At 42.9% G+C, this 26,973-nt stretch overlaps 1 protein-coding gene across 2 annotated transcripts; it reads right to left on the reverse strand.

Annotated features, from left to right (window-relative positions):
* Positions 1–1,158: 1,158 nt before the first annotated feature.
* CRKL (CRK like proto-oncogene, adaptor protein) lies at positions 1,159–26,599 on the reverse strand. Of its 2 annotated transcripts, none has more exons than XM_036353510.1 (3): positions 25,740–26,596; positions 14,741–15,206; positions 1,159–4,716 (listed from the first exon to the last, which is right to left on the reverse strand). In XM_036353510.1, exons 1-3 carry the CDS (start codon positions 26,048–26,050, stop codon positions 4,582–4,584), a joined length of 912 nt encoding a protein of 303 aa, XP_036209403.1. In that variant the 5' UTR covers positions 26,051–26,596; the 3' UTR covers positions 1,159–4,581. The 2 variants fall into 2 exon arrangements, with proteins under 2 accessions (XP_036209403.1, XP_036209404.1); XM_036353511.1 differs by having other exon boundaries at positions 4,618–4,754; positions 25,740–26,599.
* Between the last annotated feature and the right edge of the window lie 374 nt (positions 26,600–26,973).

Raw genomic sequence — 26,973 nt, forward strand, 5'->3', positions numbered from 1 at the left:
GCCCACTCCCACTTTAGCGATGGCAGAGCTGGGACACTCCTGTCCTAGGAGGATGATGGGGTGTGTATGGCCACCAGACCCTGTGGCAGCTGCCTCTGGGGAAGAGCAGCCCCCACCCCAATTTCTAAGGGTTCCCTGATTCAGAGGAACCCAGTCCAGGATTGCTGACCAAAACACCTTTTCAAACTAAAAGTATTTTTTTTAAAAAAAAATATCGGAAGGGAAAGGATAGAGAGTTAGAAACATCGATGAGAGAGAAACATCGATCAGCTGCCTCCTGCACACCCCCTTCTGGGGATGTGCCCGCAACCAAGGTACATGACCTTGACCAGGATCGAACCCAGGACCCTTCAGTCCACAGGCCGACGCTCTCTCCGCTGAGCCAAACCGGTCAGGGCTAAAAGTATTTTTTAAATGTGTCCCCGGGACATTTTTTTTTTTCAAGAATGATTTGACAGTTTTGCTATTTCCATTTAAGACAAACTTTTCTCCAACTCTGCAGATTCTTGAAATCGCTAGGAAGTGCCAAGTTCTATATAAATATGGCACTTCCTGAAACTCATTTCCGGAGGTTCACCACAAAATTCGGACCTCTCAATACACATACTAGTAAATGGGCATGGGAACAGGGCTCTGGCTGAGGGGTGTCAGGGAAATCAGTGAGCTGCCAGCACCTCAAGTGGCCACCTAAAGGTCCCCAGAATTCATCAGGAGTCCTATGTACAGACAGGAACAGAAAAGGATTTTTAAAAGCCATATAACATGCCCTGATCTGGGATGAGGCTACTCATTTTCTGTGACTTCTGTTTGAAACAATTCAACTCTGGCTAGCTCATGCTAAGCAAATATTTAAGAGGCCTTCAGATATGGTGACCTATTAGGGAAAACATCTAAGTTTACCTTGGTGATATAAAGTGTGGCAACTATTGCCCCATCCTCAGCAGGCCGAGATTAAGCACCAGCTGGTTTCTTCTGTGGGGAGGAGCTGTGGTATGGAAGGGCTGATGTAAGATCCCATTCTATTTCCTGGTCAGTAGCAGGGCTGGGCTGCAGGACTCATGCTCCGTGAAGCACCTGGTGTTTCACCAGGAACTGCTAGGAGGCTGGTGGGGGCTGAGTACCTCCAGGCAGCACTGAGGAGACACCGAAACACTGAAGCTGCTGCCACCACCGGCTGATGCAAGTTTTATTGAGACAATGTACAAACAAGGCCATGGAAACAAGGGTTCTGATGCTGGGACCAGTAACGTAAAATGAAATACAAAAATAAAAAGGCACTAATCTGTTAAGAAAAGACACTCGATGTGTTCTAAGAATATAAGTAATTTAATACTGTTAATTTTATAGCACAAAATAAAACAAGCTATGATCCCAAAAAATAATTTTAAAAGCTTACACAGAAAATATTATTGCCTGAAATTTACGATCTTTAAGTTACAGGTCAAAAGAGTATTGTGTTGTTTTAAAACACACAGTGAAGACCGTCTAGAAGCAAGGCCACTGTTCCTCCTGCAGAGACAACGACCCTGTCTCAGAGAACTGTCCTTCTACTCCTTTAGAATAAACAACTAGCGCAGTGTCCACACTGTCAGCAGTTACCAGGGACATTGGTCTCCAGTCCCAGAGAGTGGAGTTTGAGGCAGACCTCAGTGGTGTCCACAGAAAACATTAGTCTTAGGTACTGTGTTAAAACAAGAATTCATTCATTTTTAAGAAGTTAATGAACATAATATTAAAGGATTAAATTATAAACACCTGGCACAAAAACACATCATCCCTTTTCAAAAATAAAATGTTCATTTTCCTCTGAGCAAACATTACAAGAGCAGTGGCCGTCTGTCTCGGCCCGCCTTGTCTGTAAACAGCTGTAAAAGAAAGTTAGCACAGTGCCAGGGATGCTTGAGCTCAAGGAGGGAGCAGCTGTCCTTCCCTCCTTTCAGCTTTCCAACCATGAGCAGAGAAGCCGTCTCCTCTGGGCCACTTTAAGTCGTCAAATGGCAGCCCAAGTGTCCTCCTCTTCGTTAACCGTGTCATCAGATGGGACCACACCATGCAGAAATGACAAGAATGACTCCTGTGTTGGAGGTCCTTCCCAGGATAAATAAGTTTTGAATCAAACTGTCAATGTCCTTTAGTACGTAACTTGTTCACTTCCCAAGTGAGATAATTTAACGTCCCAATATTTCCTTACATGACAAACAGTAGAGTAGAGCAAGTAGCAATAATGAACAATCCTAAAAGGAAGTGTGCCCAGGAGGAAGTCAGCTCCTCGGAAGATTCACATCACTTTCTGAAGCAGTCTTCCCAGGCTGCTGGGAACCCAGGCATGAAAACAAGGCAGGGGTGCCGTTTTTTGTATGTTTAGTGTGAAAAAGAGAATTTCCCTGCCTGATTAAAAAACTAGTAAGGTTCTAAGTAAAAAAGGTGCTACTTTTGGCACATATCTTAAGAGCTCAGAACTCAAAGCTCACCTTATTTGAGGCTCCAAGTCTCCAGCACAGTCCTGGAGACGTATATGTGGGCTGAAGTGATGAGCAGACTTACGATGAAGCCAAATCTAGGTTGTGAGTGTTCTGATTCTGAAGTGCTCTACATGATGTGGGTCTTGCTATACTGATCAGCAGACATGGCTGAAAGGAAACCTTGCTTTCCAAAATGGCATGTTACTTCTTATGTTCTGAGCCAACTATTGTCAAGAGGCAACTGCAATGGATGGGTACCTTCAGAGCCACAGTTTTCACTTGATTAGGAAGAGATGATTGTTGTCTTCTTTCAGGATAACTACAGACAGGCAGCCACGGTGTATTTTTTCCCCAAATGATCATTAATTTTTTCACACAGGAGCACTATCAAGATTCTTTAATAATACGGTGTTACCTGCCTGATAGAATACTGATTTAAAGAAAATTTTATTTATTTATTTATTTCTGATTTAAGGAAAAATTTAAATGATACAGAACTGCTCATTAGGTTGCTGCTACATCTCTAGGTCTGCTGTGTTCATTCTGAGCTGAGGCCCATCTTCACCAGTGTCTAGAAGGGAGAGCAGACTGAACTGCAAAAAGGTTCCAGCATTCTAGTTTGCTATAGCGATTTGTACCAGTTGGCTTGTATGAACAGGCCTCTTTCAGCTAACAGGGAAACTTTAGCATCAAACTGGTAAACGGCCCAGCCGGTGTGGCTCAGTGGTTGAGCATCGACCTATGAACCAAGAGGTCACTGGTTCCATTCTCGGTTAGGGCATATGCCCAGGTTGCGGCTCGATCCCCAGTAGGGGGCGTGCAGGAGGCAGCCAATCAATGATGTTTCTCTCTCATTGATCTCTCTAGCTCTCGCCCATCCTCTCTCTGAAAATCAATAAAACATATTAAAAAACAAAACCTGGTAAATGATTAATGGTAAAAGTAGTTAATGGTTCTCCCTAGTCACTAAAACATTAGACATCAAATGTATTAAGCAATTTCCAGACTCTGCATTTTTTTTTGCTTGAGAGCATCATGGGCACACAGACTGTAGAACCAATATTAGCAGCACCATCTTTCTCTTGCAGCCTGGTGAGTCCAGGCTGTGGCAGGGAGGACTAGGCTTCAGAGAGAATTTAAAGATTCATTAATGAATTAGATGATTCTATGAACAACCTCCCTTTTTAAAGAAACTTAAGTCTTATACCTTAAAGGGGTTTATTCACTGAACCACAGGACAGAAAACTGGCCAAGAATCCCCCTCCCCATATGCTTCTGTCATTGGCAAATAAGGTGGGAAGGTGGGCAAAGGTTTCCCCAAACCACCCTCTATATTGTTGCTGTTGGGGACAATGTAATCCAAGAAGCTGCCCACACAGCTTGGCACACCACGACTGCTGATTTTTTTGGTGTTGTTTGCTATATGGCTAAAAGATACCACTGCCAACCAAGACAATACAGGCCTCCATTTCAGGTTTGTATTTTCATTTCCTCAGTTACAGTAGCTTCAGTTTGGAAGCTGAGAGACACGTGTCATTCCTTGTGATATCACAAAAATCCAATGTGCTACTTAAAAGCCTGTTCAGAACACACAAGTCTAATTAAGTCTTCCAAAACCAAACCAAAAGAAAAAAAGAGAAGAGCCAGATATGGGGAGTTTAGGACAGAATTTCCTCTTCTTTAAGGTTCACTTGCTCTGCTCTTTAAAGAAAAAACAAACTAGAACTGAGCCGCTGCTTTGTGGAACAGTAATGTGCAATGTCTCGCCATGGCCTCAAGCTTTCTCTGATGAACATGACAGAATCAGTCACAAGTACAACAGGGCAGTGATGAGAAGGACCCTTCCCTCGTCAACTTCTTTCCATTTGTGTGCTTCCACCAGTATTTCCAGTTTATGATCCAAAAGAACTCTAAAATCCGCTACTCTTTGACAATACAACTATGATACAAATGCCGAGGCAGCCACTGTGTGCATTCCAAACATGTATGAGACCGCCAGTCTGCAGAAAGCTGGACTTCGGCAATGCAGTGTAACTTGCCTATGAAATAGAATGCTTTCCCTCAAAGGAGACTATGACGGACAGAATAACTAAGCAGTAGAAAACAGGGCCAACAGCAATCACTCATTTTCATCTGGGTTTTGAGGGTCAAAGATTTTGACGTGCGTAAAAGGAAAAAGCCCTTTGCGCCCATTCACTTCACCTTCCCACTGGCCATTTATGTTCATCCTTGTGACTTTCACAATATCACCAACCTGTAAGAATGGAGAAAGAAGACAAATCAGCATGTTCTCTGCAAACAAAGAAAAGAGAAAGTTAACATTAAATCACCCACACTGTCCTATCCAAAGGAAACTATACATTTTTTTTAGGACTCAACTTACATGATCAGCCATTTTAAGCAAGCACGAACTTAAAGAAATAACTCCCTTTATGGGGATGGGGGTGGGAGGGAGGGTTGGAAACACCAGTTGCATAGGAGACTAAGTATCTCCACACAAGCCATTGAGAAGCAGACAATTTAACATTTTGTCAATGTCTACCAAGTTTGGAAACTTGGTAATTTTGCCCTGATGTGACTATATCCTATATAATAAAAGGCTAATATGCAAATTGCCGGCCAACCACCCCTGGCCCTTTCCCCCACGGCCCTGATCAGGGTGGGCTGGCTGGACCCCACCAGTGCATGAATTCGTGCACCGGGCCTCTAGTATCAATATAAAAAGGGATCATGCTGCAAAGGGCTGAGGGAAAGGCCCAAACAGGATGGAAAAGGAAATGAGCCAGAGTATGCAGCATAGGCCTGGGTTTCTAATTCAATGGACACTATATGTCAGGTGTGTGGCCACATTTTCAGAGATTTCTACCTGCAGGGCTCCTTTAGACATGTCCCCTTGACCTCCTGTCAACATACACCTCCTTATAAGGTAGGCCTGGATAAAAGATCCAGAGACTGGAACCCTCCTCAAGGTCACAGGCTGGTCTACCATGAAGCAGGGGTACAATGCCAGGCAGCGCTCAGTGCTGGCCACTTGTGTCCTTGTCACCTTCTACAGTGCAAAGGCAGCAGGACCCACCAGCACTTAGGACCACCCTGCCTCCCCTCCAGGGCTTTTCTCACCAAGACACATCTGCCCGTAATGTCTTATCTTTCCCCTGGGAATGCAGACTGGCTGCCATGAGTTTTCTGCCTTCCCATCCTTCATTGTTTGATTTCATCATTCTACTTGTTCACTGGGATTATGGGCCCAGCCATATAGAACGACTCATAATTCCCCAAACCTTCTGAGAAATAAGACTGCAGTCATTACATTTCCATGGAAAAAAAACAAACTATTACCAAATGGAACGTCTCATCTTATGGAAACTGGCTTATTTTGAGTACCTACCAAAATGACAACGGAAAAAAGAACTTTACCCTGAAGCTCCCTGGTTAGAACACTATAAATTCAATTAAATTTTTTTTTTAAGTTTTCTGTCTGAATTCTGACTCAAACTCCTTTATTTAGAGAACCACCAATTCAACAATTGCAGGATGGCTTGTAAAGAGTTATTCTGATAATTAATAATTAGGTATTAACACTGAAAAGTTCTAAGACAAAAACAAAATGTACTTTAGTATTCAGATTTTTATGTATATGAGAAAAACAAGATGTAAAAGCCAAATAACTGCATGTATATAAATTAAGTTATTATAGTCAATGTCACAGGCTCAACTGAACCACCTAAGTTGGTTGAATAATTAAAATTTGGCAGTTAGCAACTGAGCGTTCTATTTTTTCAGACATCTATTAAAAACTAAATTGTAAAATACTTCAGTGGAGAATATTACAACTGAAAAGGCTTGTTTTCCCTGGCTTTGCCCTAAAATAAAATAAAAATTTGGAGGTGAGAGTATATGTATTTAATATAAGAATTAAGCTTTAAAATATCTGGGACATACTAAAGACTTCTGAAATACAGATTATTTTAAGATTAGTGTTTGGAGTCCACGCATTGCTCACCCTCTCCAAGTCACAATTTTTTATTTACAGATAGTAGAAAGAGAAATGTCTTTCTTACTCAAAACTACTAAGATAATCACACAAATGTTTTTGTAATTGTGAAAAAATTTCTATTCTTTGAAGCAGACCAAGGACTTAGAGAATACTTCTGTAGGCAGGAGCTACTGGGATGCCACAAATCATACGCCCTACAGCTGGATCACACTCTTGATTTCCTTAATCTCTGCACTACATCTCCCCAAAGCCTTGGCCTCCTTAAGCCTTTCAGTGCAGGAACTTGCTGTATTGTTGTTTGGAATACAATGAGGCCAACCGTGAATCGAACCCAGGACTCTTCAGTCTGCAGGTTGACGCTCTATCCACTGGGCCAAACCGGTTAGGGCTACCAATTAATTTATACATATTATTAATAATTATACTTCCAGAAAACACAATATAATTAATGTATTAAAATAAACATACAAAAAGGCAAGGACAAATAAGTGGGTGTTGTTGGTATATACCTGTAGAGAGGGTTTAGTGAGAGGGGAGAGGGATCAGGCAAACACCCAGGTGAACTCTGCTGTACTGAGGGACTATGGCAAGAGGGCACCTGGGCAGGCAGGCACTCAGAGCCATTCCCCAGATCTGACTCTGACAAGATAGTAAACAAAAGGCTACGGCAAGAATGAGCTGAGACTAAAAAGAAACAAAGCTACAGCTAGTGCTGATAGGTTTGTCAGCAGATGACAGAATGGCTTCTCCCTGTGACTGAAGTTTTTGTTTGCCCCACTAATTTGATGTCCCTCAAAAAGTATTTTGTCTTTTTAAAAAATTATCTTTATTGTTGAAAGTATTACGGATGTCCACTCCCTCTCTCTCCCCATTGAACCCCCTCCTCCCTACTCCCGTCCCCTCCACAGGCCTTTATCCCATTATTGTCTGTGTCTATGGGTTATGACAAATGCATATAAGTTCTTTGACCTCTTCTCTCCTGCCCCCTTCCCTTTGAGGATCCTCCGTATGTTCCATGTTTCCATGTCTCTGGGAGTCAGTTTATTTTGTTCATAGATTTCATATATAAGTAAGATCATGTGACACATGTCTTTTACTATTTGGCTTATTTCACTTAGCATTAATACTCTCCAGGCCTCTCCATGCTGTCTCAAGGTTAAGAGATGCCTCTCTTTTACAGTTGCATTGTATTCCACTGTGTAAATATACCAGTTTTTTTTTAAATCTACTCATCTACTGATGGGCAGTAAGTATCTTGAGAATGTTGGTGAGACCACACAAAGAACTCTTGAGCATCATAAAAAGAATATTCGCCAAAACCGGTTTGGCTCAGTGGATGGAGCGTCGGCCTGCGGACTGAAGGGTCCCGGGTTCGATTCCGGTCAGGGGCATGTACCTGGGTTGCGGGCACACCCCCAGTAGGAGATGTGCAGGAGGCGGCTGATCGATGTTTCTAACTCTCTCTCTCCCTTCCTCTCTGTAAAAAATCAATAAAATATATTTTAAAAAGAAAAAAGAAAAAAAAGAATATTCACCAAAGATGAAAGGATGTCCTTATACTGATAAGAACAGATATCTAGCTCTGGCCGGTTTGGCTCAGTGGATAGAGTGTCGGCCTGCGGACTCAAGGGTCCCAGGTTCGATTCCGGTCAAGGGCACGTACCTTGGTTGCAGGCACATCCCCAGTAGGGGGTGTGCAGGAGGCAGCTGATCGATGTTTCTCTCTCTTCGATGTTTCTAGCTCTCCCTCTCCCTTCCTCTCTGTAAAAAATCAATAAAATATATTAAAAAAAAAGAACAGATATCTAAGTATTGACCAAACACAATGGCAAGCAGGAATAAGAGTCCAAAAGTGGTCTCTTTATATATAAAAGGCTAAGCACCCTAACTGGTTTAGCTCAGTGGATAGAATGTTGGCTTGCAGACTGAAGAGTCCCAGGTTTGATTCCGGTCAAGGGCACATGCTGGGCTGTGGGCTCAATCCCAGTAGGGGGTGTGCAGGAGGCAGGTGATCCATGATTCTCTCTCATCATTGATGTTCCTATCTCTCTCTTCCCCTCCCTTCCTCTGAAATCAATAAAAAATATATAAATTAAAAAAGAAAAAAAGTAAAAAGGCTAAGTGACCATCCGACCGATAGTATGATGCGCACTGACCACCAGGAGGCAGACGCTCAACACAGGAGCCGCCGAGCTGCAGTGACTTGGCATTGGTGGTTCTGACACACCCTGGAACCAGAGAGGAGGGAGCCCGATTCCGAGGCGCATCACCCGAGAACCACCTTCTTGCAGTCTGGGACCCCTCGGGGGATATCATAGAGACAGTTTTGACCTGATCCCCGCACAGGCCAGGCCGAGGGATCCCACCTACTGCAGGGACCTCGCTCACTCCGCAGATGCCCTTTGAGCCAAGGTGCCACCGGGGAAGGACCTCAGGAGGTTGGCTCCAGGGCCTGTCCAGCCCATCTCCCCCAGTTCCGCCGGCCACCTTCTAATTAATTTCCTCTCAATGTGCACGAATCCGTGCACTGGGACACTAGAATTACATTTATAGGACAGTGGGAAACCTATGAAGAGTCAAGTCTCTTGGTTTTTGTTAAAACAGGGACGATGCAAATTCTACAATACTTAAGAGGTGAGCTTGAAATAAAACCTGGACAAAATTCTGGATGCAATTAGCAAAATATAGTTTACAAAGATCAGAATGGGAAATGGGGCATTTAGAAGGCTGCATGGACTCAGCCAAGAACAAGTCCCGCCAGACCATAACCTCATTGTCTTTTTTTTTAGATGAGACATAGGTCAGGAGAGGCTGACGAGGAGGATTTAGTACAATGATTTGGATCGTGCTTTTATGAATTTTGCAGTTAATATGAACCTGGGGAAGGGGGGATCAATATGCTAGGAAACACAATCAGGATTTTAAAATATTCAAAAGTGTACAGATGATCTAAGACCAAATAGAAAAAAACAAAAAACCCTGGAGGGACAGCCATAGAGCAACACACTTAAGTCCAAATGGGTTAGGCACGTGGTTGGCAAACTGTGGCTCATGAGCCACATGCGGCTCTTTGGCCCCTTGAGTGTGGCTCTTCCTAAGCCTTAGGAGTACTCTAATTAAGTTAATAACAATGTACCTACCCATATAGTTTAAGTTTAAAAAATTTGGCTCTCAAAAGAAATTTCAATCATTGTACTGTTGATATTTGGCTCTGTTGACTAATGAGTTTGCTGACCACTGGGTTAGGCAAATACAGTAAGAAGAATTGTAGTGGTGTGTTTCTCCCTGATGGGAGAGAAAGAACGTGAGGAATTTCTTAACTACTTAAGTCACCCAATATGGGAGGAAACACATTGTGAGATTGTCTCAGAAGTCCACAAGAACAGAGACCTTTTGCTTTGTTCACTGCTCTACTCCAACTCCTGTAACAATGTCTGCCACATAATACGCCCTAGCTGGCTGACATGGCCGGGCTAGGTTCAAATCTCAAAGATTCAAACCTTTGCTGAAGGAGCGAATGTTCAGGATGTTTCCGAGTTGAGATAGGAGAGCCAATGGATCTCAATGGAGTAGAAAGCTAAAAAAATCACTAGGAAGATCGTTAGCCTAAATATTATTACAACTTTAATAAGAAAAAAAATTATTACAACTTGCCTTCTTCTTTTAATTAATTTTAAAATATGGTTTTATTGATTTTGAGAGAGAGAGAGAGAAACATCAGTGAGAGAAAAACATCATTGATTAACTGCCTCCTGCATGCACCCCTACTAAGGACTGAGCCCTGACCTGGAATCGAACTGGTGCTGAGCTGCACTATCTGGGCTGCTTCTTTATTTTTTAATCCTCACCGGAGGACATGCTTAGAGAGTGAAAAAGAGAGAGGGAGAGGAAGATGGAGAGAGGTTAAGCTCCTTGGTAGCAGGACCCTGCAAGATACCCCTCACAGGTTGTCTGCATGAATGGATAATTAATGAACAAACTAGCATCAACTCTTGAGTCAAGGTGCCTTTTAGGCTCAAAGAATTTAAGTAACCTGTCCAAGATCACACCAGGGAAAACCAGGACTTGAATGAAGACCCAAGATCTTTCCTAACCATCTTGCTTCTCTACTGTGTCACAGAATATAATTTTGACTATAGGTATTTCATGACAATAGCACCCTTTTTCCAAACATTATCTTCTGGCCAATGATCTACTTTTGGAAAAGGCTACACTGCTTCCCTCAATCTGAGAATGTTCTTGTAGGGTGTAACTTGTTTCCCAGGAGCCTTTCCAGTCCTATTATATCAAGGGCATGGGAGAGCTGTTTTCAAGGAGTAGGGACACCCACTATGATCCACCTTACAAAGGTATCAACTGTTCCCTTTCAAATCAAGTCCCGAAGATCAACATGCTTCTTAAAAAGAGGTGAACATGCCTTAGCTGTTTTTGCTCAGTGGATAGAGCATCGGCCTGAGACTGAAGGGTCCCGGGCTCCATCCCCAGTAGGGGGAGTGCAGGAGGCAGCTGATCAACGATTCTCTCTCATCATTGATGTTTCTATCTCTCCCTTTCCCTTTCCTCTCTGAAATCAATTAAAAAAAAAGTGAACAAGAGAGGAAAATGGCTAAACACAGATCTGTTTTAAAAAATCTCCTACTTGCAAGAAATGTTCTTTTGAAAATCGAGTTTATGAAAAATACTGGCAGTCCTTGGGTCATGTCAGACTTGACGTATGTCGTTGCCATCTCCCATTTACAGTATTCATATAAAATTGCGTTACATTGAGCCATAGGAATGGATCTCCGATGTAACCCGAGGACCTACTGTACTTGTGAAATAATTCAAGAAATAAAGTTCACTTAAGCCATCATTGTTCTCTGTAATATTATCAAGGGGAATATGAAGCTTCAATTACTAGTACATTTTGTTCTATTTGTCTCACTTTTTTCATTTGAATTTTAATACTTTTTCTGGTAACCTAATTGCAACAGTCCCAAGAGAGTTGTTTTTAACAAGACCAGATAGGCACCACTAAGTTTTATAAGATAACACAATTCATAGAAATATTCACATACAAAAAAATATTCACTTATGCTATTGTAAGTCTAATTTAAATATACAGAATGAGAAATACCATTAAGTAGAATTTGGCAAAGGTATATTTCTTGAGTCCCACTTACACTCTCCATAAAGTATCAAAATGACACTTTGACAAGGCTTACATGGCTGGGCTAGTGTCATGAGAAGGCTCAGGTATGGAGACCTCTCTTTGGGTCTGAGAGACTAAGAGAGCTAAGTAATGGCCAAGTATATGTGTTATCTTAAAATATACATCATTAACCAGACAGGCTTTCTTCTCCTCTTGATCTCTTTAAGGTCCTTACCTATGTATCCACTGACCAAGTCTAAGTGATCCCCTCTATAGTACCTGATTTTCCTCTCTACAATCCCCTGGGCACACACTCCAAAGAATGGACCGAATACAGGTTTCTAAAACATGTATCTTAGAGCCAGAGGCCAGCAGGCAGGTGTCCTAAATGGAGAGACTTTAAACACTAGCTCAGGTAAGAACCCAATTCCCAACTTCCTTTATGGGTCTTAGAATTCTGACTGCGGTCTTTTTTTTTTTTTTTTAAATGTATTTTTATTGATTTCAGAGAGGAAGGAAGAGGGAAATAGAGATAGAAACATCAATGATGAGAGGGAATCACCGATCGGCTGTCTCCTGCATGAAGTAATGGAGCCTGTTGCTTCAACCCACTGGGGACTGATCCCGCAACACAGGCATGTGCCCTTGGCTGGAGTCGAACTCGGGACGCTTCAGTCCACAGGCCAACGCTCTATTCACTGAGCCAAACCAGCTAGGCCTCTGATTGCAGTCTTATCCCCAAGGTTCTCACGCGAATGTGCCAAGTTACACCAACTCTGAATCCTAGCTCTCTACTACTCCTAGGATGAAATGACAGATGTGAAAATAGCTCAGAAGGCAGAAACCACCATGCGAACTAGAAGGTATTTTTAAAAAATATATTTTTATTTATTTCAGAGAGGAAGGGAGAGGGAGAGAATCACTGATTGGCTGCTTCCTGCATGCCCCACTCTGGGGACCGAGCCCACAACCTAGGCATGTGCCCAGACTAGGAACTGTGACTTCCTAGTTCATAGGTCGACACTCAACCACTGAGCCATGCTGGGTGCAAACTAGAAGGTATTAAGAGCCCAGTACACAAGTTATTTTAGGGTGTTGAGGAGTACACTAGGCCAGACAAGTGTACCTAGGCCAAACAGGGCAGAGCTGTGTGAGATGAGAAAACCAGAAGGTCTACTCAAAGAGGACTCTTATCTGTGGAGGTGGCTTCTTCTGCCACAAGCCTCACTTTTTCCTCATAGCCAAGACGATAGGGAAAAGTAACCATGGACTTTGAAACAAACCTTCAGGTGTAGTTTACTGAGATATGACTCCTGATCTAGAAAATACTGAGAATAACCAGTGAAAAATATACACAAAACAAATTATAGCTAACTTTTATCTGTGGGTACAATGTTTTATGGGTTAAGTTTTGCTTTTTTTTGAAGCAACAGGCTCCATTACTTCATCCTTCTGCCGTGCACCTAGGCCAGTGGTCGCAGTTTGCTGACCACTGATCTAGGCTATCTCCCTGCTTTGATCCTGAGGTAAATACACAGAGGACAATCACTAATTCAATCTGTTTCTCTAACACATATGCAATTTGATATTAAAGAATATTCAGCCCCACCAGTGTGGCTCAGTGGGTGAGCATCGACCTATGAACCAGGAGGTCATGGTTCGATTCCTGGTCAGGGCACATGCCCAGGTTGTGCGCTCAGTCCCCAGTGTGGGGCATGGAGGAGGCAGTCGATCTCTCATCACTGATGTTTCTATCTCTCTCTCCCTCTCCTTCCTCTCTGAAATCAATAAAAATATATTTTAAAATGTTTAAGTTCTATTTCATGCTATTATTATTTACAAAATCTCTCATAAGTTAAGATCTGAGACATTTACTAGAGGCCCAGTGCACGAAATTTGTGTTTGGGGGTTGGGGGGTGTATGTGTGTGTTCCTCAGCCCAGCCTGCACCCTCTCCAATCTGGGACATCCCTTTCACAATCAAGGACTGCTGGCTCCCAACCGCTTGCCTGCCTGTCTGATTGCCCCTAACCACTTCTGCCTGCCAGCCTGATCACCCCCTAACCACTCTCCTGCCAGCCAGATTGATGCCTAACTGCTCCCCTGCTGGCTGGTTGCCCCTAACTGCCCTCCCCTGCTGGCCTAGTCACTCCCAACTGCCCTTTCCTGCAGGCCTGGACCCCCCTAACTGCCCTCCCCTGCAGGCCTGGTCGCCCCTAACTGCCCTCCCCTGCAGGCCTGGTCGCCCCTAACTGCCCTCCCCTGCAGGCCTGGTCCCTCCCAACTGCCCTCTCCTGCTGGTCTGATTGCCAACACTGCCCTCCCCCGCTGGCCATCTTGTGTGTTGGAGTGAGGGTCAATTTGCATATTACCTCTTTATTATATGGGATTGACTGGGTAGCTCAGTTGGTTAAAGCAGCGGTTGCCAACCTTTTGGATCTCATGGACCACCAGTGGTCCGCAGACCACCAGTTGGTGACTGCTGCTCCAAAGGTTTCCTTAAACCAGCGGTTGCCAACCTTTCAGACCTCACAGACCACCAGTGGTCTGAGGACCACCAGTTTGTGACCGCTGGGTTGGAGTACCATCCCGCTATGCCAAGGCTGCAAGTTCAATCCCCAGCCAAGGCACATATAAGAATCAACCAATGAATGCCTAAATATATGGAACAACAAATCTCTCTCTCTCTCCTTTCTCCTCTCTAAAACCATTAACTAAATGAAAACATTAAAAAATTCCTCTGCCTTACCAAAGAGAAATTCTAAGACATTTATTCATATTTCTCTTCAACTCAACTAACCACATTAGAAATATGAAAATGTATAAGTGGCTATGTGTCTATCTACCAATGTCACCTCTAGGTCATGGGTCTTTCTTAATTATCATCTTTCCTTATTGGAAAGAAAACTGACTACTGTGAAACGAAATCTATGAGTCTTTGGGAACAGAAAATAGAGCAAACAGGTTGAGATCTTGGAAGAAATAAGGCACAGAAAGGACAAAAGAATCATGTGGACTATACTCACAGTGGATCTTCTAAGATCATCCAGTTCTCTTATTCTCGTAAATATAACTTTGCAGAAACAAAATTAAAACAAAAGATAAAAACCGAATGTCAAAGAACTCCAAAAACAACCTTAATAGATTTTACCTCTAATGCCAAGGCAGTCTTGTCATAAGCACAGGGAACTCTTTTCTGGACTGCTTTTGCAAAGACAGGTCCATTCTGTGTGGACGGCAATGGGTTGATTGCTGCCCCAGGAGTACTGGAAACTGCAGGTAGAGGAGTTGTGGTCTGAGGTTGAGCATATGCATGAGCAGGTTCTGGGATCCCATAACTGTTGGAATTCCTATTTCCATGCTTTCCATGTGGTGAGGATCTCACAAGCTTTTCAACATAAGGGACGGGAATCATCCCAATCCGGCCGTCCTTGTTCCGGGCACTCCACCACTGTTCTTCAGGCTTCTCTATTATCACCAGGATCTCACCTTTTTTAAAGGGCAGGTCTTCAGCATCATTCCCAAGAAAATCATAGAGAGTCCGTACATATTCCAGATTTTCTTCTGCTGTAGGCAGGTTGGGTGCTGATACAGATCCCATTTGTGGGCTTGGATACCTTGAGAAAGAAAATTACTTTAAGAGAAAAATCTTACTCTATACCAGTGTTTGCCAAACTTCTAAATAAACCATTCTCTATAATAAATTATCTCCCTCTTTAAATTAATTCCATCTCTGTAGTTAAGATGATTTTGTTGCACTGATTTACTATCATTTGTATTGCAACGTAAGTCAATATCCTAAATATGCCTTTTTAAATTACATGCCAAATGCATACACACACATACACACCCCATATTTCTGTTTTACAGGAACCTTTTGTTTACACACAGTACCTGGGCTGAATTTATTAAAAACCTAGAATAAGTTCAGTAGCTGTCTTCCTCAGGACCTTGTCACAACCACCACATACTCTCCCTCATGGTCTTAATCTTTGGCATGCATCCAGCACACTTCTATGGACATCCACAGAGAAGATGACACAGACCTCTGTCTCTGTGTCCCTCAAAATATAAAATGCACTACATTCCAAACTTACAAAGCCCTCACAGTACACCTTGTATAGGAATCATCACCTGAACATCCAAATGAAAGCATGTGAAAGTTTTCACTGCAAAACTCACAGGCAAGCCTTAGCTGGTTTGGCTCAGTGGATAGAGCGCCGGCCTGCGGATTGAAGGGTCCCCGGTTCAATTCCAGTCCAAGGGCACATGCCCAGATTGTGGGCTCGATCCCCAGTAGGAAGCATGCAGGAGGCAGTTGATCAATGATTCTCTCTCATCACTGATGTTTCTCTCTCTCTCTCTCTCTCTCTCTCTCTCTCTCTCTCTCTCTCTCTCCCTCTCCCTCTCCCTCTCCCTCTCCCTTCCTCTCTGAAATCAATAAAAATATATTTTAAAAAACAAACATAAAACTCATGGGCAAGAGCTATCAGCTAAGCATCAGTCAGTCCCTTTGTTGTGCTCACAGATTCAATGTGTATTAGCCTAGTATAGTGGTTGGCAAACTGCGGCTCGCGAGCCACATGCGGCTCTTTGGCCCCTTGAGTGTGGCTCTTCCACAAAATACCGACTTCTGCGCATGGGCCACGAAGTTTCAATCGCACTGTACGAGCGCGCCCGCATGTGGTATTTCGTGGAAGAGCCACACTCAAGGGGCTAAAGAGCCGCAGTTTGCCGACCACTGGCCTAGTACATTGTTGTTTTTTTTGTTTTGTTTGTTTTTATTATTATTAGTTAAGGTATTACAAATGTGTCCTCATCCCCCCCCCATTAACCCCCAACCTCCCCCCCACACACACTAGTACATTGTTTAATAATGTACTCCCAGAGACAATTACACAAGCACAGTCCCCTGCTCTCCAACATTCCATTTGTAATGCTCCTTCTGCGAAAGAAGTACAGAGGTCTCCCCCCCAAGGTTCAAGAACCTGAGTGTTCTGAAATGTTGTGAACACACCAAGTTTTATTTTTTTAATTTATTTTTATTCTTAAATCATTTATTTCAGTCATAGTAAGAGGCAAAGAAAAATTAAACAGGCAGCATACTTGATTACTCATTATATCCTAGAAATGACTGAAGTTATTACAAACATTCTTTTGTTTCACACCAAGTTTTAGAAGAAACTTTTACCATTACCCTGTCCCCATAACTTTTTTGAAGCATACAATCTACGCCAGAGTAACAAATCCTGGACGTCATACAAAGAGTCTGCCCATCTTTAGGAGATGACTTTGCCTGCAGAACCATTCACCAGAGCCAGGTTCTAGAATAGCCCTGAGGGAGATTGCTAGGATACTTCCACTAAGGTTTCCCATTAGCCCATGGCCATTCTCTTTCTTTATTCCCCCATTAGTGATCTAAGAAGTTATTTCATAACAACATGATCTATGTCGAAACATTCTTTTGATTTGATTTATAAAATCACCATATTACAACATTCAGCAAAAGTAGAAAAACAAAAGATTAAAATCCCATAGTTCCTGCTCTAATGGAGCTACAATTCTTCCTTTCTTCTCCCCTCCCACTTCATGACTTAAAAAAAAAAAAAAAATCCTGTGAATGTCTGTGGCAGTTTTTCTGCCTAATACCACACCACAGGTGTTTCCCCACATCACTGGTCTTTTTCAGGGCAGGATAACATTTCATCCTGGGAGCCTGCTGCAATGAAGCATCCCTGTTTTACTGGATACTTAGGTTTTCTTTCTCCCTATTTAATCATCCACATCACAAATTCTTTTGACCTTATTTTCCCTATGCTGGATTTTTTTGTAAAGCCTTGATTCCCAGATTAAAGAACAGGAACATTTTCATGGCCCTTGGTAGGGTACATACTTGCTACATGAAGATTTTCCAAAAGCAGTCTTCATGATTTGGTAAAGCTTGTATCTTTTTAATGTGAATTACTAGCTTCACAGTCATCAGAATACCATGGTGATTAGGAGCTTGATTTAAAACATCAAAGGCCTTATTACTTACTAAGGGGCAAATTGCTTACTATCAACAGTAGATCTAAAAAGAGATAGCAGGACCCTGGCTGGTGTTGCTCAGTTGTTAAGAGCATTGGCCTATGCTCCGAAGGGTTACGGGTTTGATTCCTGGTCAGGATGCTTACGGAGGCAACGGATTGATGTTTCTCTCTCACATCAATTGTTTCTCTCTCACATCAATGTCTGTCTCTCTTCCTCTCCCAAATCAGTAAAAAATATATATATTTTTAAAAGAAACAGTTTGAAAAAGCACATCCTCTTTGAAGTCTTCCCTAACACCTTAGTTGATCATACTTGCTTTTAAGCTCCCATGGTATTATATTTTAATTTGTTCAAAGGCTAGAATCATGGTTTATTTGCATTATATGCTTTCAATCTAGTATTGGGCTTTGGGATAGAGTAGGCCTATATATGTTGAAATTCCTAATAAAATTAAAATGCCAAAGACACGGGGAAGCATTTCCCATTCCAGTTTCTAACCGTTTTTTCCTTCTGAAAACACAAAGGCTTTGCCATTCCAACTCCCTAAACCTGGTTTAATTCAGTTAGCAAAGGAAATCCTGGATTTGCCTTCCAAGACTCTTCACCTCAGCACTGATCCACTCATACTCTTAGCCATCATTCCTGACTAGCTGCTACATGCCTGGGCCCCAAATTACTTATGAGGATCTTAGCTCAGACTCTAGGACAGTGATGGCGAACCTTTTGAGCTCAGTGTGTCAGCATTTTGAAAAACCCTAACTTAACTCTGGTGCCGTGTCACATATAGAAATTTTTTGATATTTGCAACCATAGTAAAACAAAGACTTATATTTTTGATATTTATTTTATATATTTAAATGCCATTTAACAAAGAAAAATCAACGAAAAAAATGAGTTCACGTGTCACCTCTGACACGCGTGTCATAGGTTCACCATCTCTGCTCTAGGATAATCTGAACTACCACTAATAAGCACTGCCTCGTTTTACTTAGCAGAAAGAACTAAAATATTTTAGCCTCAAGAAACCTTAGAAATAATCTAGTCCAACTATTAAGATCAAAGGAAAATTCTTTCTTAGATAAAAAAAATTCTCTAAATTTGAGTCTCAAACAAGAGATATGTCACAAATCAAATGGCTACCAGTATTTTACATGCTACGGGAACTAAATGGGCAAGCTTCCATTCCATTCCGTGCATGATATTGTTCTTATATCTCATCTTAATTGAATTTAGATGATTTAAACTCCCGGTAAGAAGAAACTCAAAGGTTTATTCACAGTGTTGAATTCTATGCTAATCAAAATTACTGGTAATCCTTCTTCCCTATGAATTATAAAAGTCCAGATTTGAGTTCCCTTAAATATTTAGAACAGGGGGTGTGGAAGGAGGTCTGACCCTGCTGCCTGTGGTATCCTCTGGTCCATGCAGTCCTTGCTTTCTGCTTCACAGGTGTGAGGGTCCTCCTCGGGCACTCAGATTAGGCTGAGCATCCTTTTCCAGTTCTCCCACAGCTACTTTACCATATTAGGTAGCATGGAAATAGCCTCTATTATCAATAAGCTCCATTTGTTGTTTCTTGTATGTGCTCTGATGGGGGATTGAACCCACAACCTTGGTCTATTGGGATGATGCTCTAACTAATTGAGCTACCCAGCCAGGACAGGACTATTGATTTATTGTTAGTTCCATATTACCAGGTACATACAATCTGCAAAGTCTGTTGAGTAAAAAATAAGATTTTCTCTAAGGGTCAACTTGCCTCAGTTTTAAAATGTTTACTTCTCATGATTTTTCTCCTAGCCTTCATACATAAACTAAAACTGGAAAAGCAAGTTATACAAAAAACACTTTCAAGTTTCTAAACCATGGGAAAATATAGTTCATCATATTTAAAAAATCCACTCAGACACTTTCTGAAATATTCTGTTGTTAAACTTGAAATAGCTTCTATTATATATATCACACTAGTGCTTACCTGACTACTAACTATAGCAATACACAGAATGTTAAAATTGTTTGTATTCAAATAAAATGGAAGTGATTTGTAATACAACCAGGGGAGCAATGGGCAGTGGCAGCTCGTCTTGGGCTAACCCCCTGAACCTGTCTACAAGGCCCCTTTTCTCTGACTTTCCAGTGAGCCACAGCATCTCTGCCCAGATTCTCTCTTATTGCTTGTTCTATCCTAAGGCCTTCCTTGTTTCACTGTCCCCAGCTTTGATAAATGTATTCCCAAAAAATGAATCAACAAAAAACAACAGACATGACACCTTTTGGGGGTTAAGTTTACCACAAATACAAAAAGCTTATTAATTATAGTAATAAGATAAACACAAATATACCAAATCAAAGTTTCTTCCTTTCTCTTCCTATCATTTCCCCCTCCCCCACAATCAGGATCAATCTTATCTCCAAAACAGGCATTTTCACCAAGCTGTCTATTGAAGTCTACATATGTCATCAGTCACCATCATTTTGCACCTTGTACTGTCCCCAGGTTCAAACTCCTCCCATGGCACCCACTGAACTTATTATTTATTTATTTATTTATTATTGATAGTATTACAGATGTCTTCCATTTTCTCCCCTTTTGCCCCCCCTTGCTCCACTCCAGGCCTTCCCCACGCTATTTTCTGTGTCCAAGGGCTATGCATATAAGTTTTTTTGTTAATCTCTTCCTGTTCCCTCCTACCTCATCCCACCCCCACTGAGATCTGTTATTCTGTTCCATGCATCTATACCTATGGATCTATTTTGTTCATCAGTTTATTTTGTTCATTAGATTCCACGTATAAGCGAGACCATGTGATAATTGTCTTTCTCTAACTGGCTTATTTTTCGCCTAGCATAATAGTCTCCTGGTCCATCCATGCTATCTCAAGGAGTAAGAAAGAGCTCCTTTTTTACAGTCGCATAGTATTCCATTGTGTAAATGTACTACAGTTTTTTATCCATTCATCTACTGATGGGCACTTGAGCTGTTTCCAGATCTTACCTATTATAAATAATGCTGCTATAAACATAGGGGGCACCCACTGCACTTTAAATAAAATCCAATTTCCTTATCTTGACCCCTGTATCTCCAAACTCTTTACCTCTTCCTTTACTAATAAGAACCACACTCCAGCTCTAGCCAGTTTGGCTCAGTGTATAGAGCAGTGATGGCGAACCTATGACACGCGTGTCAGAGGTGACACGCAAACTCATTTTTTGGTTGATTTTTCTTTGTTAAATGGCATTTATGTATCTAAAATAAATATCAAAAATATAAATCTTTGTTTTACTATGGTTGCAAATATCAAAAAATTTCTATATGTGACACGGCACCAGAGTTAAGTTAGGGTTTTTCAAAATGCTGACACGCTGAGCTCAAAAGGTTCGCCATCACTGGTATAGAACGTCAGCCTGCCAACTCAAGGGTCCCAGGTTCGATTCCGGTCAAGGGAACAAGACCGACTGTGGGCTTGGTCCCCGGTAGGGGGCGTGCAGGAGGCGGCCAATCAATAATTCCCTTTTATCATTGATGTTTCTCTCTCTTCCTCTCCCTTCCTCTCTGAAATCAATAAAAGTATATTAAAAACAACAACAACCACACTCCAGCCCTGACTGAATGGTTCAGCTGATTAGAGCATAGTTCAGATATGTCAAGATTGTGAGTTTGATCTCCCATCAGGGTACATACGAGAAGCAATCAATGAATGCATAAATAAGTGGAACAACACATAGATGTTTCTCTCTCCCCTCCTTCCTCTCTCTAAAAAACAAAAACAAGGCAACCAACAAACAAACACAAACAAAATCAAATAACCACACTCCCAAAATACTGGTTGTCTTTCTCACCTCAGGATTTTGTTGTTGTTGTTAATTTTCACTGAGGATATTTTTTCCATTGATTTTTAGAGAGAGTAGAAGGGAGAGAGGGATCAGAGAGAGGAGGACGGGAGGAGAAGAGATGTGAAAGAGACACATTGATTGGTTGCCTCCCCACAAAGCCCCAATTGGGGCTGGGGATCAAACCTGCAACCTCAGTAAGTGCCCTTGACCAGGAATAGAACCCATGACCCTTCAGTGCTCTGGCCGATGCTCTAACCACTTAGCAACACTGGCCAGGCTCACTTCAGGACTTTGTGCAAACTCTACCCTATGCTTGGATGGTAATTCCCCTCCCTAGCTTAGGTCTTTCCAAGGTTTGCTCTTCTTTTCTACCCATAGGTAGTTTAGTTCTTTCTCTGACCATCGTACCTCAGGGAAGTTCCTTCCATTATATTATCTTGGCCTATGTTAAGTCCTTGGCAGCACTTATTAATCTTACATTTTATTTATCTTTTAACTTTTTATTGACTTTAGGGGGGAGAGAAACATTGATTTGTTGTTCCACTTATTTATTTATGTATTCATATTGGTTGATTCTTGTATATGCTCTGACCGGGGATTGAACTCCTAACCTTGGTATATAGAGATGATGCTCTAGCTGAGCTACCCGGCCAGGCCCTTTTTTATTTTTCAGCCTGCCTCCAAATTCCACAATGGAGAAAGTATGTATGTCATCCATCTTTCCCAGTACCTATCACTGGGATAAAATTATCTTGTAAATATATGAATAAAAATATAAAATTAAAAGTTAAGGAACAGCCCTGTGGTTCAATTGATTGGAACGCAGTCCTGTATATGAAAAGGCTGCGGTCGGGGCACATACCTAGGTTGCCACTTTGTTCAATCCCTGGTCCAGGTATGTACAGAAGACAACTAACTGATGTTCTCTCTCACATCTATGTTTCTCTTTCTTTCTTTCCCTTTCTCTCCCCCCCCCCCCGACCCCCCAAATCAATACGCATATTCTCGGGTGAGGAATAATTTAAAAAAATGTTAAGGAGTATTCTAATTTTCAAAATCGACTAGAACAAAATAAGCACCAATTCTTAAATTCCGAGGAAGTCATACAGTTATGACCTTCTGCTAAGCAATAAACAAAAAATAAATTATTAGTCAAGGGGCATGAAATTCTGGCTTTAAGAGCTCAGTTTTTGCCCTAGCCTATTTGGCTCAGTGGATAGAGCATCGGGCCTGCGGACTGAAGGGTCCCAGGTTCGATTCCAGTTAAGGGCATATGCCCGGGTTGCGGTTGCGGGCTCGATCCCCAGTAGGGGCTGTGTAGGATGCAGCCAATCAATGATTCTCATCATTGATGTTTCTCTCTCTCTCTCCCTTTCTGATATCAATAAAAATTTATTTAAAAAAAGAGCTCAGTTTTGATGCCTAAAAAGCTAAACCACTTAATTTATCCTGTTCAGGCCAAGAAGAAGCATTACACTGATTTTTCCATCAGGCTAAGGCTGTACTAGCTAGCCTCTAGTTTTTTACAAAGGCTAATGTTAATAACATCAAACCTAATCCATAAATTTCAGGGTTGGGAGAGGCAATCCAAAGACTCAGTGTAACAAAGTATAACATCAGGATCTAATTCAACCAGCACTGAAAGGCCTATGAGAGATATCAGGGAAATTAAAAAGCTAAATTACAACTACATGCCTGGGATGGAGGGCATAGAGAAGGAGAAACAATTAAAGCTGAATTTGAGGGGGAGGGTCAGGGAAAGGCTCTATTATTTGTGAGAAGCCTGGAACAACAGGTAGGCTTTCAATAGGTGAGGAGTGGGTGGAGTTAGGCAGCCAACCAAGAGGCAACAGCCTAAACAAAGGTTCCCAGGGAATGAGTGAGAGGACTAACAGGGCTGCATCAAGTTAGGAAAGACAGTAAGCAAAGATATCAAAGATAGATTTGGTATTTGGGAAGTCAGTATAAGAAAAATTTGGAGTAGTTTTTTTGTGGGTAGCAGGAAGCCACTGCAGCATGCATATTCCTTTTTCTTCCTCTAGAAGGGGATCAAGCCATTTATTTACTCACACTTTTTGGAACAGCTGTATTATATAGTACCTGTCACCTCAAAGTAAGCACAATGCCTTGCACAGAGAGTGGCTTAAAAAATGCCTGAAATTAATGATATAATTCACCTTCCCAAGTTAGGGAAGTCATTTCCTAAAACGTTACAAAATCTTATTACAGTGGGTTCTAAGACTCTCTCCAACTCCTTATATTGTAATTATACTGTGCTCAGAGTTGAGTCGTTACTAGCATCTTCAGGGACCTGGTTTCACCAATCAGAATCCTTTGTGACTAGGTATTTGTTATACAGTATTTGATTTATAACCGTTTTCTCCCATTTTTTAAAGTCTATTTACGGGACTCTTTCCCGCTCCCCACATGGAAGTCTGTACTCGTTCTTCAATAAATTTCCACCTTTGCTATTTAAAAAAAAAAAAAAAAAAGTCTATTTAGTTCAGTAGTTAATCTTATAGCCATTATACTGCCACGGCTTTGTTTCCTCTCTCTATTCCATAGAAGCAACACAGGTGAAGCATCCAGTGACTGCTCCTTAATAGCTTGTAATGCTTAAAGCTCATAGCAATATCTTGTCAGCAAATCTATAAAATCGAAAACATTTCATCCCCCCAAAACCTACGTATATTAGCACCCTGTCCTTTAAAAATAGATGTTTAAGAAACAAATTGGGCAGTGCAATATCTCTTATTTTCACCTCAAATTTGGCATAATTTAAATAGAAAAAACCTCTGATAAAATACTAAGGCAAATTAAAGCAAATAATCAAATAAAAGAATGAATCACCCTGCAGGTGTGGCTCAGTGGTTGAGCATCGACCTATGAACCAGGTCATGGTTGGATTCCTGGTCAGGGCACATGCTGGGGTTTCCAGCTCAATCCCCAGGAAGGGGCGTGCAGGAGGCAGCAGATCAGTGATTCTCATCATTGATGTTTCTCTCTCTCTCCCTCCCCCTCTGAAACCAATAAAAATATACATATTTTATTTTATTTATTTTTTAAATATATCTTTATTGATTTCAGAGAGGAAAGGAGAGGGATAGAGAGTTAGAAACATCGATGATGAGAGAGAAACATTGATCAGATGCCTCCTGCACACCTCCTCCTGGGGATGTGCCCACAACCACGGTACATGCCCTTGACCGGAATCAAACCTGGGACCCTCCAGTCCGCAGGCTGACACTCTATCCACTGAGCCAAACTGGCCAGGGCAAAAATATACATATTTTAAAAAGAATGTATTTTACGTGGAAAAGGCAATGCTTGATGCTCAGTGTCACTTAGGGTTCTTAACTCTAAAAACAGGTATTAAGTCATTAGCCTTGATATAAAAAATACATTTAAAAATCAAGTAGGATATAAAGAAAATGTCAATCGAAAATTTCCCTTACAGAAGTAAGTAAACATTCTAGTCTTACTTTGCCTTGTAATTTAACCAAATGAAGTTAACCTATTAACGGTCCAGCTTTAAGAAAAACTATAAAATAAAATAAAAATTTAAAAGTTCTCACTGAAACCAATGTGCCCTCTTTTCAAGTTTTTGCATTTAATGTATGCTATTATAGGTGTCTGGCTATTTCAAACTTGGCACCAAGCTATTAATATACAATTCTGATATTTCAGTTAAAGGGTTTTGTTTCTAAATGCTAAAGGATTTTAATTTGTCAAAGGCTGCTGGACAGAATTTCTTAACTTGGCTTTCAGAAATCTGCAGGGAATCCAAGAACCTTGAATGGTGTGCAAACGTGTGTGTACATGCATTTTTGGGGAGAGAGAGGATGCCACGGCTATCTTCAGATTCTCAAAGAAGTCTATGGTCCAAAAAAAGGTAAAAACAAAAACAAAACAACAAAAAAAACCAAACCCAAACTCCCAAACAACAAAACCCTGCTTTCATATGATAACCAAATAGAGAACGTGACGAATGGCAATAAAAAAACCCCCCCAATACGTACATTTTAATTTTTAACTATGCAACCGCCATTAACATGTTTAAGACGCATCCCCCTCAGCCAAAGTGACCCAGATCCTGACACTAGCCTTCCATTCGGAATGCCTTCTGGACAATAATTTGCTTCAGAAGAGGGGGGAAATGAGTTCATTCATAAACACACACACACACACACTCTTTTGGATCGACCCCATGCACCAACCCGGCCACTGTCGACACTCCTCGGGGGTCGGGTGGGTTGCACGCCCGGGGAGCGCGGGCGCTCGCGTACCTGGGCGCAGGCTCGATGAGGGTGGTGGTGTCCAGGTAGTGAATCTTGTAGAACTCCAGCAGGGCCGGCAAGTGGTCAAACTCCTGGTCCCCGATCTTAAAACGGCGGTTGGGCAGTGAGTTGATGATGTAGTGGGAGACTCGCGAGTTCTCGGACACCGACAGCACATAGTCCCCGGGGCAGGTGGAGGAGTCGCGGACGAGGAACACGCCGTGGCGCTGGCCCTGGAGCCGGTTCTGCGCCTCCTGGCGAGACACCGGCCCCATGTACCAGGAGGAGCGGTCTGAGGAGTCGAACCTGGCGGAGGACATGGTGTCGGGCCGAGGCTCTGGGCCGGGTCGGGGCGGCGGCTGCTCTCGCCTGCTCTGGACGCCTTCGCCCGGCAGACGGCTTCGGGCACGAAGAAGGGCCTCTCGGCACACCTCGAGGCGCGCTTAGAGGACCGAGCCAGCACCTTCCTCTCGGCTCCGGGCCCGCAGCATCCTCCGCCTTCGCCCGCTTGCTCCGGGGCCTCCTCACGGAAGGAGCCGGCTTGGGAATGCGGATCAGAGCCCGAGGTCGGGGCGGGCGAAGCCGAGCCGCAGCGGAGGCCGCCCCGGGGTTCTCGGGCTGCCTCACGTCCTGGGGTGCCTCCCTCCACTCACTCCTGGCCTGAAACGCGCCGGCTCCGCACCCCCAAGGCTTTACACCGACCCCAGCGGCCACACCAAGCACCGAACTCCAAGAAGCGTCGCGCCTCCAGGGTGGTTTTGCCTCGCCGGTTCCCAAGAGCCACAGCAACAAAATGGCGGACGCGGGAGAAGCTGCCAGCCACCTCCCCCTCCGCTCAGCGCGCTCGGTCTGCGCACGCGCGGCCTCCGCTCCCAGCTGCCGCCGGACCCCTCCCCGTGACGTATCGCGGTTCAGCCAATCAGGAGCGTGATCGTGACGGTTGGGGCGTGCGCCGCTCGCTCAGGCTCCCGCGTTCCGGGAGGAGGCGGAGGCGTTGGCGGCGGCGGGCACTCCCTTCTTGGGTCGTGGTACGCCGCCGGGGGCGCTGCCACTCCCGGGTCTCCTAGCGCTGGCAGGGAAACAGCTGGAGCCGAGAGGGAGCGGCGTTTCGAAACCTGCTTGGGGAACAAAGCGTAGCGTGCGAGCCCGACTCTTCGGCCAGGGAGGCGTGGCCCTGAGGTGACCCGGCCGGCCGAGGGGTGGCGCCGGATAGCCTGCAGGGGCTCAGGAAGGACGTGACCGC

The sequence above is a fragment of the Myotis myotis genome, unplaced genomic scaffold (assembly GCF_014108235.1).
Source record: "Myotis myotis isolate mMyoMyo1 unplaced genomic scaffold, mMyoMyo1.p scaffold_m19_p_20, whole genome shotgun sequence".
NCBI lineage: Eukaryota > Metazoa > Chordata > Mammalia > Chiroptera > Vespertilionidae > Myotis > Myotis myotis.

What these genes read in the sequence shown, in the direction of transcription:
- CRKL (XM_036353510.1), bottom strand. Translation starts at nt 26,050, where the DNA reads ATGTCCTCCGCCAGGTTCGACTCCTCAGACCGCTCCTCCTGGTACATG. An exon ending in CTCATCGAGCCTGCGCCCAG is followed by an intron (nt 15,207 to 25,739) that starts GTACGCGAGCGC and finishes TTCTTTCTCAAG; the next exon opens with GTATCCAAGCCCACAAATGG. An exon ending in AGACTGCCTTGGCATTAGAG is followed by an intron (nt 4,717 to 14,740) that starts GTAAAATCTATT and finishes CCATTCTTACAG; the next exon opens with GTTGGTGATATTGTGAAAGT.